At 51.7% G+C, this 18,082-nt stretch overlaps 4 protein-coding genes across 4 annotated transcripts; 2 read left to right on the top strand and 2 right to left on the bottom strand.

Annotated features, from left to right (window-relative positions):
• Nucleotides 1–73: 73 nt before the first annotated feature.
• On the bottom strand, nucleotides 74–1,297 carry EAH_00036240 (eukaryotic translation initiation factor 3 subunit 5, putative; the record flags this gene model as incomplete). Its single annotated transcript, XM_013392066.1, has 3 exons — nucleotides 74–550; nucleotides 672–932; nucleotides 1,043–1,297. 3 exons carry the CDS (start codon nucleotides 1,295–1,297, stop codon nucleotides 74–76), a joined length of 993 nt encoding a protein of 330 aa, XP_013247520.1.
• Nucleotides 1,298–3,841: 2,544 nt separating this feature from the next.
• On the bottom strand, nucleotides 3,842–5,499 carry EAH_00036230 (thioredoxin, putative; the record flags this gene model as incomplete). The annotated part of the gene is made up of 5 exons (XM_013392065.1): nucleotides 3,842–4,066; nucleotides 4,217–4,303; nucleotides 4,440–4,627; nucleotides 4,903–5,122; nucleotides 5,485–5,499. 5 exons carry the CDS (start codon nucleotides 5,497–5,499, stop codon nucleotides 3,842–3,844), a joined length of 735 nt encoding a protein of 244 aa, XP_013247519.1.
• Nucleotides 5,500–9,532: 4,033 nt separating this feature from the next.
• On the top strand, nucleotides 9,533–13,300 carry EAH_00036220 (hypothetical protein, conserved; the record flags this gene model as incomplete). The annotated part of the gene is made up of 6 exons (XM_013392064.1): nucleotides 9,533–9,964; nucleotides 10,176–10,868; nucleotides 11,131–12,267; nucleotides 12,393–12,494; nucleotides 12,565–12,665; nucleotides 12,859–13,300. The coding sequence occupies 6 exons, from the start codon at nucleotides 9,533–9,535 to the stop codon at nucleotides 13,298–13,300; spliced, it is 2,907 nt and encodes a 968-aa protein (XP_013247518.1).
• A 2,602-nt stretch (nucleotides 13,301–15,902) lies between these two features.
• EAH_00036210 (hypothetical protein, conserved) lies at nucleotides 15,903–17,957 on the top strand (the record flags this gene model as incomplete). The annotated part of the gene is made up of 3 exons (XM_013392063.1): nucleotides 15,903–16,600; nucleotides 16,844–17,296; nucleotides 17,591–17,957. Coding segments are annotated over 3 exons (1,518 nt in total), but the record flags the coding sequence as incomplete, so codon positions are not given.
• Nucleotides 17,958–18,082: the final 125 nt, after the last annotated feature.

Below are 18,082 nucleotides of genomic sequence, written 5' to 3'. Positions count from 1 at the left end.
CACATTATTACGTTGCCCCGTTATGTCGAAGTCAACACGTGTGCAGAGGCGCTGCATACTCGCTGATTTCCCCTCAAAAGAATGAATTGTTGAGCTTTTGCGCAACAGCGAACTGCAACTTTGCCAGCCTAGCCAAGTGCGCCGCCATGAGACTATCCTGTAACGTGTTCTGACAAAGTTGTTCAAAGTTCTCCAGTTCTGGCTCCGTGGCTCCGCTCAGAGCTGCGCTGAGGAAACGGCCAACTTCGGGATCTGGTTCAGTTTCCCCGTTCAATATGCTTCGAACGTATGAGGCACAAATCTCGAGCTTCTCTTGCAACTGCTCAAGTTCAGCACTGAGGCCGTCGCCCATTTCATCCAGCAAAACGCCATCTGGCGCTGGTTCCATCAACTCTTCAGCCTTAGGCGGATGGCTGCGATGCGCCATGCGGACCTTTTGCAGCAACCTCAAGCCAATTCGGTCGGAGGGAGACGCGTACAGTTCCAAGGGGAGTTCATGAAATTGGAAGCAAGCCTCCCTAGCCATACTCATCTGCACTTGTGTGTACACCTGAAACGCAAACAATCAATTTCCCCAGAGGCACGATTGCAGCCTCTCCGTCCCTTCACGTGAGAATTACGCGCCTAGAAACAGTGAATCTCTTTGGGCTGTCACAAGGACCGTTTCTTACCTTCACTGCGAAGCTCCCGCTCTCCATGATCGCATCAACCATCAAGTGGATGGGTTCTGTCAGCGGAGGCTGAGGAAAGAACTTGGAAACAGAGGAAAACTGCTTGAACCAACCGTGCACAGCGCAGGTCAGTTCTGTCATTTCACTACCTGTGCAGAACCACCCCACCACCACCTCCCGAACTCCCCCATTGCCTCCGTTGGCCTGCTGCTTTAGCTCGAACATGCTCTCGTGGTGGTCCTTGATGATTTGCAGCAAACCCTGCACAGGAACAGCACACGACAAACGGCGAATGAACCGAGTGCGATATGAAGCTCTGCCTCCTTCCCACGTGTGCCTTCATCCCTTCAAACTTGTTAATGCTGAGATACCTCTCCCGTCAAGGAGTGCCGATCCACGAAGCAGTCTGTTACGTCGATGACGTTTCCATCGGAGCAAGACCCCAGCAGAGTGCCGATGACGTTTTCCTGGCCTTCGTCGCGGCGAATGTACGCATCCAAAATGGTCATAAGCGGCACTGGATGCAGACGGACACGGAGAGAGGGGAAAGGCAGCAAGTCGAAGTTCTTCGGCACACAAGCCGACTTCGGGTTGCCAGCCCCCAGCGTTGAAACCCGGCGCGACATCGTTGTTAGAGGGCCACAGGAAACTCCCCCCCTAAAACACCAGCTCGAGAAAACTCCACGGAATGCTTACAATGCGATTGATCTGTAGTGGCAGCAAGGTATTGCAATCACTGCCCTAGGTATGTTTGCGAAGGCAGAACCGGCGAGGGCTCTACCGTAACCCCTCTATTGGTTTGCTCAAGGTTGCGCTCCTTAAAAACATGATGGATTTCGTCCACAAATGCTATATTCACAAAAGGACATCACGGTTTCTAGATGTTTCCCACAATGGGGCTGGGGATGCCCCAGGCTTCCACGGCACTTTGGGGCCCGGCCGATGCATGCGCCCCGCAAGTCGACTGTATTTAGGCCGGTTACATCCTTGAAGACCATTTGCCCGCAAAGTTGAATTTTTTTGAGGCTTTCTTGCGACCTTGTAAGGAGGCGTATTAGTCCTTGCATGTGGGGACGGCGGAACATCGTGTTGCAAGCAATGCGCGCTGGCGAGAACCCCATGAATTATGCGAAGTGCTCAGTCAGTGACATGTTGCTGTATTATCCTTCAAGTGCCCATAACGACTAATAGGACATACTGAGATAGGTGAGCATTCTGAGAGCGGTGTCGCTTGCAGCTCGCTATCGCCGTGGGTGTGCGCTGCCTTCGCCTTAGACTATCTCGAACAGTCTAGTTACTTAGCAACATTCAAGAAAACACGTGGTTACGCTCACTGAGCCCTCCTGTACTAACTATTCTGTCTTAGAGCATTTTCGTTTGGTTTTAACGAACCGGACTCACTGCAACGAGAGCGCTTGCTCTTGGCATAGGACAGTCGTGAGCTACAGGAGACAAAGACAATAGATAGGAGTTTCCAAAAGTAACTGACTTCCCCTCCAGTCTCCAACCATCCTGGATACGGGTATGGGCATCTCTTTTCTGTTCCCAGGAAGGCAACACTACGTGCATCCGCAGCAATTTTCCCGCATACATGGAGATGATGGGTCCAACTGTCTCTCACCCGGGCCTGTAGTGGTGCACATAGAGGCACTAGTCGGAAGTCTTTGTCCATTTGCAGTCTCAAGCATAATGAATGAGCGTTTTGAAGCCAGGCGACAGGCAAATAACACTGGCGGGTTGCGGCCAAAAACCTACCACTTTTTGATTCGGGGCGATCCAATCATGATGTCGCTATGCATTGCCCAATGCGTGGAAATAGGGAGGACTGGCAACTGCCAAAATGTCTGCGCCTGTGTGGAGCCTGTGGATCCACGTGTGAGCTCGACACGGCTTCCGAAGTTTGCATGCGTTGTGACCTTTCATATGCCACTTCTCCGAGGATATGCCTGCTTCCTTTTGCTTTGTCAAGGGGGGAGGAACACTAAGTTGGAATTAGGCTGCACTTTGGAGAAGCCAGCACCGCACTGCCTTTGAAATTTCTTGCCTTGCTTTAGTTGGGGGCCATCGCGTTGCCACTACTAGCGGTATAAGGTTACAGTAAAGGCCGAGAACAGGTGCGAAAGCTGAATTGAGGGGCGAACTCGCTAGCCTGTTTGGCTTGCTAAGAGTAACCCCCTCGGCAACGTCTATGCTCTACTTGCAACGGCTCCGTCGACAGAATGATGCATGCAGTGTTGAGCAGCACCGCATCCGCTGCGAGGCAGACAGGCAATGGTAACCTCGTAACCTCTCCCAAGGTGGGCACACTGTATTTCCCGAGTGGCTAGCCAGTGCAGGCAGGCGACGGCGACACTCAGCACCCTCTAAGCCCAGGTATCGATCTGCCAGGCACTCCAAACCGCCCTTCCATTGTGAAGACGTAACAACTCGATCTGGAACTACAGCCCGCTGTACGATTGCATGGCTTTAGGAAGCTGAAGGATTCGCGAACATGTGCAATGCGCTCGGTTTTAGACTTCATTGATTCACCAACAGATTAATCTGGATGACTCAAGCGGTTTTCGTCGCAAGCAGTCCTTGCTAGTGCATCTCAGCAGCATAACTTCTGCTGGTATTCAAAGGTGCTGCTGCCCCCGCCGGGGAAAACTTTATAACGGTTGTACGCTTCGGGCTTTTGGGGAGCTCTTGGTTTCCTCTGAACTCTACTAGCCTGCCCATGTCACTAGCTCTGCCTCGTACCACCTTGAGGGGTGTTGACTGAAGTACACCCGATAGAGTACGCCGCCACCGTGGGTATCAATAGTTGAGAAAGTGAAGCACAGAGTTGTTAAGTATGCGAGGGGAAGAACACATGGCATCAGGAATCCCAGCGAGTCTCGCACGCGGATCTAACCGAATTCAGCATTCAACTCGCATCAGTGTCAACCTCGTTTATCCCCCCGCCCCCCCCCCTTCGCAAAACACAATCTGTGCCGCGCAAGGCTGCAAATGGGCTTGAGCAGCTTCCAGGGAAGCGAGGCCAGACGGCGCTGGCCGTCTACAGCACACTGCTTCCGCTCATTGCTTTAACGCCAAGTGGACTATTTGCTAGACAACAGCCTTCACACTGTGTTTAGTTCGCCACACAACAACATACCACCACCAAACCTCCATGAAGAGGCACGACTTCTCTAATCTTTCTTCTTGGACGTCTTGGAGACCTTTACGTCGCCACTCTTTGTCCCCATGCAGAGGGCAACGCCTAAACAAGTAATCATCGATCCCATGATGCACCCAACAATGAAAAGCATCAACAGAGGAACAGGGAACTGAATGAAGACATCGCGGAGTTGTTGAACTGCCAACACAAACTCGTCCTTCATCGAGTCCAGCCAAGACAGGACCGGCGGAATAGGCTGAGCAAAACGGACACAAGTGGTAATCTCACATCAGTTCAGAGCCAAGTAACTTCATATAGTGCCGTGAAAAAACTACTATTGTAAATAGTGACTGCAAATGATATCCAAATTCAAAACGCAACTCCTGACATAAACGCGTCGCCTCACTTTGCCAGCCGTTTGCTCCCAGCCGCCGGTTGCAAAGGCGTACAGATCGTCCACAGTGCGGCTGCCCTTGTAATGATACATCTGGCCCTAAAAGAGACACAACACCCAAAAATAAACCGCACTAAAACACATGACGGGATGCGCTGCACTACACGCAGCACGTGATTAACTGCTAACACCGGAGGGCGAAGCCACCCAGTCGGCTGTTGAACGCTCGCCTCACATCTTTAAGGAACAGAAGAGTTGGGAAACCTCTAATGCTGAATCGTCTTGCAGTCTGCGGGTTCGCCGTGGCATCGAGATGAGCTACGTTAATTTGTCCCTTTAGCTTCTTAGCGAGCTCCTCCCACGCAGGCGCCATCTTCCTGCAATGGCCGCACCATGGAGCGTAGAACTTCACAAACCAGTCGCCTGAGACAAAGAGGAGGAGCAGAAAACAACAGGCCTTAAACGCACAAAAGGCTGCGAGTGCCGCAGGTAAGCACGTTTCCGTTAAAATGGCATGCATACATGCACTGCATAGCGCGTTTCACGCCTTTGTGGACTGATGGCGAAGAGTTGAGAGTCAGGGATGCGTTGAACAACACAAATTGCCGTAACGTGAGGGAAAAAGAGTTCAAAAGGACACTATTTCCCCGTGAACACCAAGCAAAGAGCCGGCCTGCGGGCAGCCCGACACTACGTACCCGAGGTGGAGCCGGTGACGGCTTGCGTTTCTTGTTCAAAGTTCGCATCTGTAAGGATCTGCACAGCGGATTCAGAATGTGTAGCCGCAACTGCAGGGCTTCCTGAGGAAGCAGGAGCTGCAGGCGCTGCTGCAAGAGCAAAAGGTAGTGCCATTTCGCTACTGCTTAATTCGTGCCAGGCGCCAGCAGCGGCCACCAGGCACAAAACACGTGAGAGGAACTGCATTCTCAGAAAGGAAAATATAAAGAGCACATTTGGTAATAAGGCAACGGGGACTAATGTAAAGACATCAGGGAATCAACACATTCTGCTTCCTACATTGAGGAGGGGAGTGGCGGACGTAACACAGGAGCCAACTCAGGCCCCTGTGCGCTGCAGCTGAACTTTGGGCCCTGACAGCTACTTCCATAACGCATTATTTTCATAATGTAATTTAATTGGAGGATATTTTTCAGAAATACAAATGTTCTTAATGTGTCTGCCACCACCAAGTGAACACAACACACACAAGCCTGCCGCCAGCGGACTTGCGCTAATACCTCAGACAACACAATCAGAATCCGTTCGCTCCAGAGCCTTACCGATGGGCCCCTCATTTTAAAATGAGGCATTGGCAAAGGCGCATGAGCCGGACCCATCATATGGTATACGTCTGTCTTCGGTCATTTCCGTTGATATCCCTTGCAGGGCCTTCTTTGCGGGCCAGGGAGCGTGCACTCTCCGTATCATATACTTTTAAGTGGTACGCTTACTTCTGCTTGCAGACTGGCTATTCGGGTCAGGTATGCGTGGAGAGTTTGTTTGCAGTGCAAGAGCAGTCACGAAACTAGTTCTGCGTGGCAAATCTATCATGGAGTGTATTAGCACACCATGCTAGATAACATATACACCTCCTTGGCCTGAGGCAGCTTACAGGCAAGCAAAAGTATAACAATTGCGTACAGTAGTAGAGCAGACAGCAAAAATGGGTTTGGCTGCGCGCGCATGTGAGGTCGTCTCACGGAACTAGTTGCAGCGGGATGGCCCTGGCAGGCGGGCGGACGCATGCACTAGCACTGTAGATCTCATCTAAACATGTACTTGGCCCTCAGTTGGGCAACCTGCACGCAGAAGTACAACTCCAACTTTAGCCATGCTGCATCCTTCCCTTAACTGGTCGCCATGTAGCGATGTCATTGTGTGCCTGGTCGCTCAAGAAGGAATAGATGAACTGAGTGGGGAGCTCCTGCAGCATTTGCAGCTGCGGCAGCGAGAGGTCTTTCTGCTGTTCCATCGTGTGCTGGTGTTGCGCGTCTTATTGCGGCACCCCTGGATGCTGCATCTCGTACTGGTGCCCAGCCACTGTTGCATTCCTCGCCGTGGGACTTTCAGCTTCTCAGCCTACAGTTTGAGTTGGTGCTGAATTCTGAAGAGCAGGGCAGCAGATAATTCACTTCATAGTCCACTCGGCTGTCAACTTGGGCAGTCCTACGGTGTACAAACGGCCCGGCAACAAAACCGAGGTCAACGAGTGCTGCAGTTGAGTTGGTGTACATGTTCATGGAATTGCTGGGTTGGCATCTCCTGCATGCGTTGCCTTGGATAGACTCAGAAAACACAACCGTTTCACCCGCAGTTTGCATTCGGTTACGGCACAGGCCATGTCCCAATTATTCATTGTTCATGCGTACAAGATCGACGGTTTTTCAAAAAGTAGCATTGCTGAAAGGAATTGTAAGTTGGTTCGTGCATTATATCAAGACTTTACGGCCAGGCTGGATTTCATATACATGAACATTCCAAACTACCCGGAGGCAAACGGTGAAACTGGACTCACCGACCGCACACTTGTGCAGACTTTGCACCCGTACACTCAGCAAAACTCATCAGAGCGGTTTGGTTTCTGGACAAAATGGTTCATAATTCAACAGTGCACTTCGCGACCTGCCGTACTCCGGCTTCCCTGGTATGCGTTCAAACGCCGTTCTCGTATCCGACGCTGGACCTGGGCATTTCCCAACCAGGCCCGCGCGCCCGCATCTGCCGAGTTCCATACATAGCTTGCAGCAGCTCGGGAGTGTTTGAAGAAACCCGAAAGCTCCACACAAGGAGCTAGGCGGTCGGCAGTTACGTCTAACCTGCACTATCTGTCATTAGTGAATCTGCACTCTCTTCAAAGCTTGTGGGAAGGCGAGAAGAGCATCAGATTCGCCGCGCGTTTGATAGGGCCATATAGTAAGCGTTCTCTTGTCAATGCGTAAGCCTTGTAGACTTACCCCAAAGTTGGTAGCTCACCATTCCATTCCACTGATCGCACCCCAGACTGCTCAGAGGACCAGCAAATTTTCTCGAGCTCTTGCCACGGAATAGCAGCGAAGTCACCTGCCGAAGCATCGAGTTGGAGAAAAGTGGCAACCGATACACGCGTGTAGCGACGCATAGAGGCAACAGAAAGCAAAACTGTCTCGGCCAGACGAGCGACATCCCGAGTGAGCTTCCGGAGCTCAACTCAGGACAAGCTGTACTCTTTCAGCATCAGCCCCGCAAGTTCGCTCTAGTGTGTCCACGATGCGTAAAAACTGGAGGAGAGGATTCAGGATTCTTGCCGTATATTTTGACTCTATTGCAGCTCAGGACGGCCTTCATCCTAGAGAAAGGACGCTTGGTACGAACGACGCCGGCAAAACATACGAATATCTCCCCTGAAATTTCCAACTGCATAATCCTGGAATAACGTTTGGGGAGTTTGCAGGGAAGTGGTGTGGAAGAGGAACATCCCTCTTCCAAGAGGCGCAAGCAACGGTCTGTGCATGCATGCCCCTCAATATCAGGTTTTACAATCATCAACCGCTTGTTTGTGCGAATGCTACTTTTTGGATGGATTGCACTCGATTGCTTGTTGCTGCAATAGAATCGTTTCAGCAAATTCAAGTAACGCTTGAAATCTGTCATTATTCGTCACTTTGTCTGCTGCATCAAGAGAACGCCCCTTTGCCTCTTCTTCCTTGGCGCATGCCAGCTCCAGTAGACATGAGACCCTTTGTGAGTATAGTTCGTTGTCTCAGAACTCTGAATGGGAGCACGTTTTCTTTTTTCAATTCCAGCTATTGACTTGCTTGAAGAATGAATGCGAATTTATACTCTACAGTAGTCCCCGGGGATCTACCTGTCTACAGCCGCTGTTGCGCAGTGGTTGTCTCTCTACGATGTGCACCCTCAAGAACGTGTAGAAGCTTAAATGGCATAAGCAACTAAACCAACAAGAGTAATGGGTGCTGTTGGTGTGGCATCGGCGGCTTGCTGCTTCTGAATTGCATACGCCTACCACCAGGAGGGCACCCCGACATCAGGTACCTTAGGCTTGAACAGAGTGAAGGGAGAAGGCCAAATGAATAAGCTATCTATGCTGATGGATGCTTTAGACTGAAAGCCCCTATGTCTGCAGTTCTTGAGGATGTGCCATTCCCCCCTAAAAGAGGGGAGCCTCTGGAAGGTTGAGGTTTCTTTGATCGACGCCTTGTTCCTTCTGCGAAATTCCAATTTCCTGACCGCCTGCACACCTCAAGATGTTGTGAAATAGAGGTCTGGGTTTGTTTTTGGCGGTTTTCGTCTATTGGCATTCCTTCAGGCAGACATTGCAGGGCAGCAGTCCGCGCCATTCAATGGCCTTTTTCTCGCGCATACCTCCGCAAAGTTGTGTTATTTTTCTAACGTTTTGAACTCAAATCTATTAATAATAATATTAAGAGTATGCTAATTGACTTATTCATAGGCAGCCCGTACTCACACCCGTGTGCTACAGGCCATGCAGTGGTCCCCCTCTAGCACCGGCTCGGCACCGGGGGCTATGGTGGGGATCGTTATATGTATATATTTGACATTGAATTGAATTGTTTATATTGAAGTAAGTTTAAACAGGTATTTATTTCTTTTTTCCAAACAAAAGGAGGGGAAATACAAGAGCGGCCGCCAGCAGTACCGGCGTGTGCAGACCAGGCTATACCAGCCCTTCCGCCACCGGGCTGGTTTGTTGTATGCTTTTTGCTGGAGTTGTGCATTATCTCTTGTTTTGTTGATTTTGTAGTTGAAAGGTGCATAAATATACATCATAAATTCCTCTCACGCTGAAGCAGGTCCCTTCTCCGTAGGGCTAGCTGGTGCTCTACTCAGCTGCATCGACGCGCCGGTGTTGTTGCCGCCCGTTCTGCAGCCTTAATTGAACTTCTTCATTGCCTTGCTGGTATTGTATGTTTCTTCACAGGTTTCTAAAAGCAGTTAATCTCTTTTAATAAAAGGTATTGCTTGCTACAGCAGCAGCAGCGGGTTTCCCTTGTCATACTTTACTAGGGCTGCTGCTGCTGCTGTTGCTGCTGCTGCTCTCGTGTTCTCTTTCTCGGCAACCCTCTACAAACCCCAAGGTGTTTGCTGCACAACCTCCCGTGCATGCGTTGTCCAGTCGTTGATAGCAGTTGGTCTGCAGCTATTTTTCTGGCTCCTTCCCCGCTCCTTCCTGGCCTCCACATCCCGAGGGGGGTCACGACTCTGTCTCATTTTCATTTTTCTCCCCTTTATCTACATTCAAAAAAGTGAGGAAGTGCCTTCTGTGGGGCCCCACACCTCCCAGCCTCGTTCGTGTTTACCGTGCAGACGATGTACGGGAGTCCCTGTGCAATGCAGAGCGCACCGTGCCCCTTCGAGAGCCGCTCAGGACAAGAAGGAGCTCCGCTACCCCCCAACCAGCAGCAGCAGCAACAGCATGAGGGGCATCAGCAGGGGCGGGTATTAAAGCTGGAACCGATCCCAACTGCAGCTGGGGGCCCCTGGATAACGGAGCAGGTGGTGGAGGTACGTCGGCCTACGATAGAAGAGCGGGTTGTAGAGGTACCTCAGGTAGCCCTTAGAGAAAGAATTGTTGAGCAAAAACAGCATATTGTTCAAGAAAAGGTAAAGTTTGTTCCTAAGTACGAGACTGTAGAAAGAATTCATCATGTTCCTAAGCCCATCACCAGAGAGATCATCACTGACGTCCCTCAAGTCCAAGTCGTTGAACGCACCGTTGAGGTACCCACCACCATCTATCAGGTAAACTAACCCTAAACCCTAAACCCTAAACCCTAAACCCTAAACCCTAAATCCTACATCCTATATCATAGATCTATATGGATGTATACATTTTTAGTATATATAAGAATATACCCCTGGGAGAGCATAAATATGCACACGCATATATGCATATTAATATATATATATATAAATATACATATATATGTATATATATGTTTTGTTTGTGCAGGAGGTGTTCGTGCCGGTGCCTAAGCCGGTGTATGAAGAGCGAATTCGGGAGGTGGTTCGTCCGGTGTACGTAGAGAAGGTGGTGGAGGTGCCTCGCGTGCAGCAGCAGCAGCAGCAGCAGCAGAGACAGAGTCCAAGAGATCCGCTTCCCCGCCATTTGGCGCACCCTGGGATGGTCTTTAAGAGCGGAGTTGGCCCCACAGCAGGGCCCCCAGGCAGGCAGCTCTCCTGCCCTCTCTCCGCAGGTGCTGCAGGGGGCCCCGCATCTAGCTGTCTCTTCTCTGCTTGCTGCGGCAACCAACCAGCAACCACGGGGGCCTTAACATCAAAACCCGTCGTATACACACAAAGCAGCAGCAGCACTCAACAGAACTCTTACCCGGTGCCTCTACGCTGGAGCACCACTCCGATCCAGCAGCAGCAGCAGCAGCAACAGCAGCAGCAGCAGCAGCAGGGGTTTGTGATTGAAGGGGAGGAAGCAGCAGCAGATGCTGCTGGCTGCTGCTCCATGCTGAGCCCCCGCAGACGCACAGTGAGGACGCGGGAGTTCGTGTACAGCACAGGAGACGGCGCCAAAGGAGACAAATACCGTCTCCGAGTTTCAACTGTCTCCCCCAGAGGAAGAAGCAGGCGCCCTTGTGATGGCTGGTGTACAGAGAGCCCCAGAGCCGTATCCGTACCCGCACCCATACGAGTAAGCAAACCCTAAACCCTAAACACTAAACCATTAACCCTTAACTTTAAACCCTAGGACAATTCCATCAACGCACACACAGACCGTACCACACAATTCATAGGCTAACCATCCCGCACCGCCGAGGGTTTAGGGTTAGACTAAACCCTAAACCCTAGAAGCAACTGAAACCTCCACATTTTACCACTTTGGCAAGGAAAAGGAGGATACGGAGGGTTAGGGTTTAGGGTTTAGGGTTTAAGGTTAAGATGTGCTTCTGCAGACGGTTCGCGTAGTTCCTCCTTTCACGCCTTCCAGCACTCCGCGTGTCTTCAAAGCGGACTCTGTCTATCGTCACCAACTGGAGCAGCAGCGGCTGCAGCAGCAACAGCAGCACCAGCAGCAGCAGCAGTCAGGGGTGGCCTCACCTGACCCGTGGATCCGCACCAAGTTGGGGGATATGCCATTTGCTGTTTTCGAACGTCTCAACAATGAAGACGCGCTCAGCCCGCGTCCTGGTGGTGCTGCTGCTGCCTATAGCTTGGAACAGCAGCAGCGGCAGCAGCAGCAGCAACAGCAGCAGCAGATGTACCTGCGCATGCAAATGCAGCAGCAGCAAGAGGCAATTGCGGCGCAGCAAAGACATATGCAGGAGGAGGAAGAGAGGCGACTCGAGCTGATACGCCTACAAGCTGAACGGGAGCAGCAGCGCTTGCTGCACCTGCAGCAGCAGCAGAAGCAGCAACAAGAAGAAGCCCGGCGCCTCTATGAGCAGCAAGAACGACAGCGGCTGCTGGAGTTGCAGCGTCTAGAGGAGCAGCGCAGAGAAGCAGAACAGAGGAGACAGCAGGAGCTGCAGCAACTGCAGCAACAGCTGCAGCAGCAGTTGCAGCTGCAGCGGGAGCAGCAAGAAAAGGAGCTGCAGGAGAGGCTTGAGGAGGAGCGCCGCAGAAGGGAAGAGGAGAGACGCAAGCTTGTAAAGGAGTTGCAGGAGAAGAGAGAGCAAGAGGAGCGGCTGCAGCGGCAGCGGCAGCAGAAGCAAATGGAAGAGCTGCTGCAGACACAAGAGCGGCAGAGAAAAGAGCAAGAAGAGAGACAGCAGCGGTTCTTAAAAGAGCAAGAGGAGGCACTAGCCAGTCTGCTGCAGCAACAGCAGCAGCAGCAGAAGCAGCTCCAGGAGGAGCTGAAGTCCCACCACGAACGGCTGAGGCAGCAGCAGGAGCTCCTGCGCATTCAGCAGGAAGAAGCGGTCAAGCAGCTGCAGCGAGACCATCTGCAGCAGCAGCAGCGCTTCGCAGCAGAGGCCAACCGCAGAGCCGAAGCGCTGTGCAGCCAGGAGCCGCTGCCATCGCAGTACGCCTGTCGTCTGTCTGCTGAGGTGCGTGAGAAGGTTCCGGTTTACGTACACCTCCAGGTGTACGTACGTGCATGCATGCGTACATGTGCACAGCCTCACTTAGGGGGACACCCAGCTGAGTTGTCTCCTTGAACTGCTTTGCCTTGCCTTTGTTGGGGGAGGGTTCGCGCGTCGCTGCTGCCGTGTAGAAGCAGCAGCAGCAGGAGCAGCAGGACGAACAGCAGGACGAGCAGCAGCAGCAGCAGCAGCGCGTGGGGTGGGAGTTGGAGCTGGAGTGCGTGTTTTGCGGTGTACGTGCAGCTACTAGGGGTTCTTTGCTGAATGTGTATGTGAGCCTGTGTGTGGGGTGTATGCATGCAGGCAGAGAAGCCGGAGCCACTGATAGAGACAAGAATGGGGTTAATGCCTTACTCCGAGTTTGTTGCTCTAAACCAAGCAGACGCCCTAAAGGCAAGCCCCAGGTAAGGCGTCCCGCTGCATCCTGCAGCATCCCTCAGTTGCTGCAGGGGACCAGCAGCCCGCCGCAGCTCCGCCAACAGTGTCGCGGCTAGCTGGGAGCACTAGCCGTGGCTAGCTGTGGCTAGCTGCGGCTAGCTGTGGCTAGCTGTGGCTAGCTGTGCTATCATTGATTGTTCTTTTGTGTTTGCTGTTCAGGAGTGGGTGCATTCCTTTAATGGAGACGAGTACGTACACTGGGACAAGCCCTCGGGGCAGTGCAGCTGTGTTTGAAGGAGTGGAGACAGTTACTGGGGTGTCTCCTTACGTTCCTGCATCTTATGTAACTTATCCTTGGACGTCGGTGCAGCATCTGCAGCAGCAGTACGTATATCCCACTGTCTCCCCTGCTGCTGCTACCTACTGGGCTCCAGAGACACCGCGCGGAGATGGGGGCCAATGTGTCTTTCCGAACGAAGGAGAGACAGAAGCAATTAAGGCGGAGGCCCAGCGCATTAGCAGAGATGCACTGGCAGTAGGGACTCAGGTGTATGGAGGAGTAAAGAGTGCTGTCTCCTCGGAGGCTACACAAGGCCTGCTACGCTCTGTTGGGGAGATGGTTGTGGATGCATACGGAAGGCTTAGGGGTAGCCGTTCCTAGGTAAAGAAAGAGTGATGAAGAAGGAGACAGACAGAGACGCGCATGCAGCAGCACGAAGCGCTGCACCTGTCTCCTGGGGCACATTGACAGACAGAGGAAGTAAAAGGAGACTGACGCATGCAGAAGCACAACAAACTGCAGCTGTCTCCTTTCATCGCTACAAGAGACAGCAACTGCGTAGTTGCTTCCTCTTCCTCGCCTCTTGAGAACCCCACAAAAGGGGACAAACGTACACCCCACGCGTAGCTGCAGCTGTAGCTGCAAACTGCATCAGGAAGGGGCCCAAAGGAGACATTTCAGTGAAGGAGGCAAGGAGATACAGAGGAGACACCACAGCGACGGAGACGAACACGTGCAGAGCAGTGCAAGAACCTGCAGCAACAGCAGCAGCAGCAGCAGCATCAGCAGCAGAGGGCCTTCTTTTCTTGTCTTGTACAAGCAAATCATGGAGACGCCTTCAGCACCCTCCTCCCCCGTCCTCTCCACCGGGCCTCATTTCTTATTATGTTTTGTTGTATTGTCTCTTCTTTTAAATTCTAAAATGCATTATTAAAGAAGAGACCCCTTGCGGTGGTGGGGGGCTGCAGGCTGCAGCGGCATCCTGAGCGACGAGCACCAGGTGGTGGCTGTCTCCTTTTTTGTACTGCGTTGTGTTGCGTCTTCTGCTGCTGCCAGCAGCAGCAGCAGCACCAGCAGCAACAGCAGCACCAGCAGCAGCACGGCAGCACCATGGTTTCTCTGCACACCCTAATAAACCCTAGAGCAAGAGCGTAATAGTAACAAACCCTAGATTATAGTAACATACACCCTAGTGGGGGTCCCATGCTCTGCATGCTGCAGTTGCTGTTGCATACAAGCACCAGCAGCAACTGCTCCATGCAAACAGCAGCAGCAGCCGCTGCTGCTGCAGCAAAAAGCAGCAGCAACAGCAGCTGCTGCTCTTCTTTGTGGGGCTACCATTCACAGTATCAATTAACAAGGCGGGCACAGAGACCGACTGCGTCTTTGGGTTTCTCGCTGCTCACTGACACCCGCACATAAATATATAATAATTCATAGGTATATACAATACATAGTATATTTAAATAATATATATATGCATATATATATATGTCTATATATGAAGGTAAATGGCTTCTGCTGGCGGTCCTGGAGGGCCATTAGCAGCACTTTTGAACGAACACAGGAGCTGCAATAACACTGAAAGATAAACTCAACTTATTATTAAGTTCAAGTGTACGTGCAGCTGATGCTTTTTGTGCAGCATACGCCTTGGGGTGTACGCCAGAGTGTCTACAGAAGGCTGGGTTTCAGCAGAGCAGAGGGGTCACCCACCACACAGTTCGAGGTTTAGGGTTTAGGGTTTAGGGTTTAGAATTTACGGTTTGGGGTTTAGGGTCTAGGGTTTACGGTTTGGGGTTTAGGGTTTATGATTTGGGGTTTAGGGTTTACGCTTGGGGATTAGGGTTTAGGCTTGGGGATTAGGGGATTAGGGTTTAGGCAAAGCTGTGGGGGCTCAGGGATTTAGAGGCCAACCCAGGGAGAGCTTCATTTTGCACTAGCTTTTGGGGCAGCAGATACAGGGAAGAAAACACAAAAATATATTTTCAGGTGTCTCAGCAGCTCGGCCCGTCGGAGTTGGGGTCTCCTAAGGACTATCGTGAAAAGGTGCGCATACACACCAAGCCGCAGCAGCAGTGCAGAAGTAAAAAAAACAAGAGACCTCAAACCCTAAACCCTAAAGCATAAACCCTTAAAGTGTATGTTCATACCCCTAAATAACCCGATGCCTGCTTCCTTAATAAATAAACTTCACCTGAGGCAGACGACTGGCGACAGTAATGTAATAAAAGAGAATTAAAATTAATTATCTAACTAAATTTAATTAATTAATAATAGAGAAAATTTATTTATTCTTCTTCAGCAGTAAACAATAACAAGATTGAAATAACTAAAAAGAAATCTCGATAGACCCGCAATAGAGCATCTCAAAAAAAAGTTTAATTGACTCAACTTCAGCAATAATAATAATAAAAATGAATATAAATATATAAAACAAAATAAAATAAATATATAAAGTAAGTTATTTACTTTATTTCAATTAAAACACAGCCGCTACCTACCGTCGATGTTTGCTCGTCCGGCGGCTGCCGGTGGATATATTTGTAGCCAAAAATGAATAAATAAATTAATTAATCATAAATTAATTTGTTATTTAAATTAAAAATTTTTAATTAAACAATAACTTTTAATTCAACTCCACCTCCAGTAATCTCGCCGCCGAACACTGCAGCAGACCCCCAGCTGCTGCTGCTGCTGCTGCTGCTGCTGTTGCTGCTGCTGCAGCAGCTACCACGGCCTTCGTGCAGCAGCAAACTCTATGCATAAACACCGAAGGAGGAAACGGAGAGACAGTCAGAGAAACCTAAAGAAGTCTCAGCATCCAGGGGGCCCCTAGGGTGCCGAGGGGCCCCCCAAGAAGCAAATTGACAGCTGGGGGGCCCCCATAGCAATGCAGGTAAAAGGGGGCCCCTGAGCTGCAGTGTACGGCCAGGGGCCCTCAGGGAAGAATACTGAGGGATTTGGGCTACAAAGGCAGCAAATGGCTGCTGCTGCTGCTGCTTTTGCTGCTGCTGCTGCACGTGAGTCGGCGAAGAGGGGGGCCCCCCTGAGGCCCCATACAAACACTGCTGCTGCTACCCTTAGAAGAGGGGCGCCCCCTGGGCTAACGCAGCCTGCTGCACTCAACAGCACAAGCAGCCACTCACTTCTTTGCTGCAGCAGCTGCTGCTGCTGCAGCTGCAGGAGCAGCAGCTTGCGAGGCAGCGCGAGCAAACCCCCCAGCAGCAGCAGGCGTCCCAGCAGGAGCGGCAACAGTACAAGCGGCAGCAGCAGCAACAGTAGCGTCTACACCCCTTCTTCAGCTTTGCTGCGTCCTTATAATATCTTTTCTCTAGAGAGGCCCCTGGGGCCTCACATCTTTTGTATCCCTTTGGGGGCCCCTGTCTTTTCTTTGCGTTTCCTCTCGGCTTCATCTGGGGGGCCCCCCTGGTTGTCTGATGCGGGGGGCTTCGCGTCCCCGGGAGGGGGGGGCCCCTCGGGGGGGCCCCCCGTCTTGCATGCAGGTGTACGTACACCCGAGTTATGCTGGCTCCTTTGCAATGAAGGTAAAGCAGAAGAGCTGGCGGCAAATCTGCTTACCCGAATATTAGATGCTTTGAGGGGCCCCAAGGGGCCCCTGCAGCTGAAGAAGAAAAGGGAGAAGCAACAGGAAGAGCTCCTAGATCCCCTGCACAGCACGTAATCAAAACCCTAAACCCTAAACCCTAAACCCTAGCCAATAGAACACATATGAATTCTGGTGAACGTCAAACCCTATAAAGCCCTTCCCCGTACAGTTAAACCCTAAGCCCTAAACACTAAACCTAAACCGTAACCCTAAACCCTAAAACCAACTCCTTTCTGAGTTTCAAGCCCTGAACTGAGGTTCTGTTGAGGGTTTAGGGTTTAGGGTTTAGGGTTTAGGGTTTTGTTCTATTGCAGGCACTGGGATGCCCTTAAAGCAGATCTTCACGAAGCATTTCACCTCCTCTTCAACAAAGACCCCTTCTTGCCCGACTCCCTCGCAGCCATGCGGTTCGACGTGCCAGGGGCCCCCTTGGGGGCCCCCATGAGGGCCCCCCAGGGGCCCCCTGGGGCCCCCAACACCCGCTGGGGCCTCCGAAGCCCTCTGGGAGAGGCCCCAGATGAAGAGAGGGATGGAGGGCCTCTTGTGGGGCCCCTTGGGGGGCCCCCTGTGGGGCCCCTTGGGGGGCCTCTTGTGGGGCCCCTTGTGGGGCCCCTTGGGGGGCCCCTTGGGGCCCCCCAACCCCCGCGGGAAGGGGTGTGCAGAAACCCTGAATTTATCTTTGGGGTTTGCAATCCTAGTTTGACCCCCTCAGCATCGCCTAGGGCTAGAGCTGTTGCTGTTAAGGCATTTCTTTCTGTTGCTGAGGAGTAGGGCCCCCCACACGCTGTCTCGCGCTACAGCAGCAGCAGCAGCAACAACAGCAGCAGCAACAGCAGCAGCAGAAACAGCACGAGACCCTTTAGGGGGCCCCCGGAGACCCCTCAAAGGTCTCCTGCGATGTTGCTGCTGGTTTAAAGAGGAGCTGCTTGGGGGTTTTCTTGTTTAGAGTAGTTATACTGAAGAGACAGAAAAGGAGACAGAAAGCAAGTGTCTCTGTGAAGACAGGCAGATACATCTTTTGCTTGTCTCCTTTGCCTGTCTGCTCATGGTTGTTGCTGCAGGTATTTCGCTCTGCAGCCGCGGAGTGCAGCAGCAGTTGATTTGAATGTGCTGCTCGATGTTGTGGGGAGTCTCTGCTTCCTGGAGCTGCTGCCGTTGCTGCTGCATCCCCAGCAGCAGCAGCAACGGCAGCAGCGGCGCGAGCAGCAGCAGCAGCAGCAGCAGCAGCAGGAGCAGGAGCAGGAGCAGGAGGTGGATGGCGAACAGCAGCGGCAGCGTTTCTTGCTGCTGCAGCAGCTGTCTCTGCGGCTGCGCCCCCCCTCTCTTGATGCCTTATTACGGTGTCTCTGCACCTCTCAGGGGTCTCCTCTGTTTGAAGCTCCTCGGATTTTTGCTGCATGCTGGGCAGCAGAAAATAAAAGCAGCGAGGTGAGAAGACACAACAGGACCCCACAGCTGCAGCAGCAACAGGAGCAGCATTATATTATATTTTATATTATATTATATTATATTATATTATATTATATTATATTATATTATATTATATTATATTA

This window comes from Eimeria acervulina, genomic scaffold, assembly GCF_000499425.1.
Source record: "Eimeria acervulina Houghton genomic scaffold, Eah_scaff389, whole genome shotgun sequence".
Taxonomy (NCBI): domain Eukaryota; phylum Apicomplexa; class Conoidasida; order Eucoccidiorida; family Eimeriidae; genus Eimeria; species Eimeria acervulina.
This window is presented reverse-complemented; position numbering and strand designations above follow the sequence as displayed.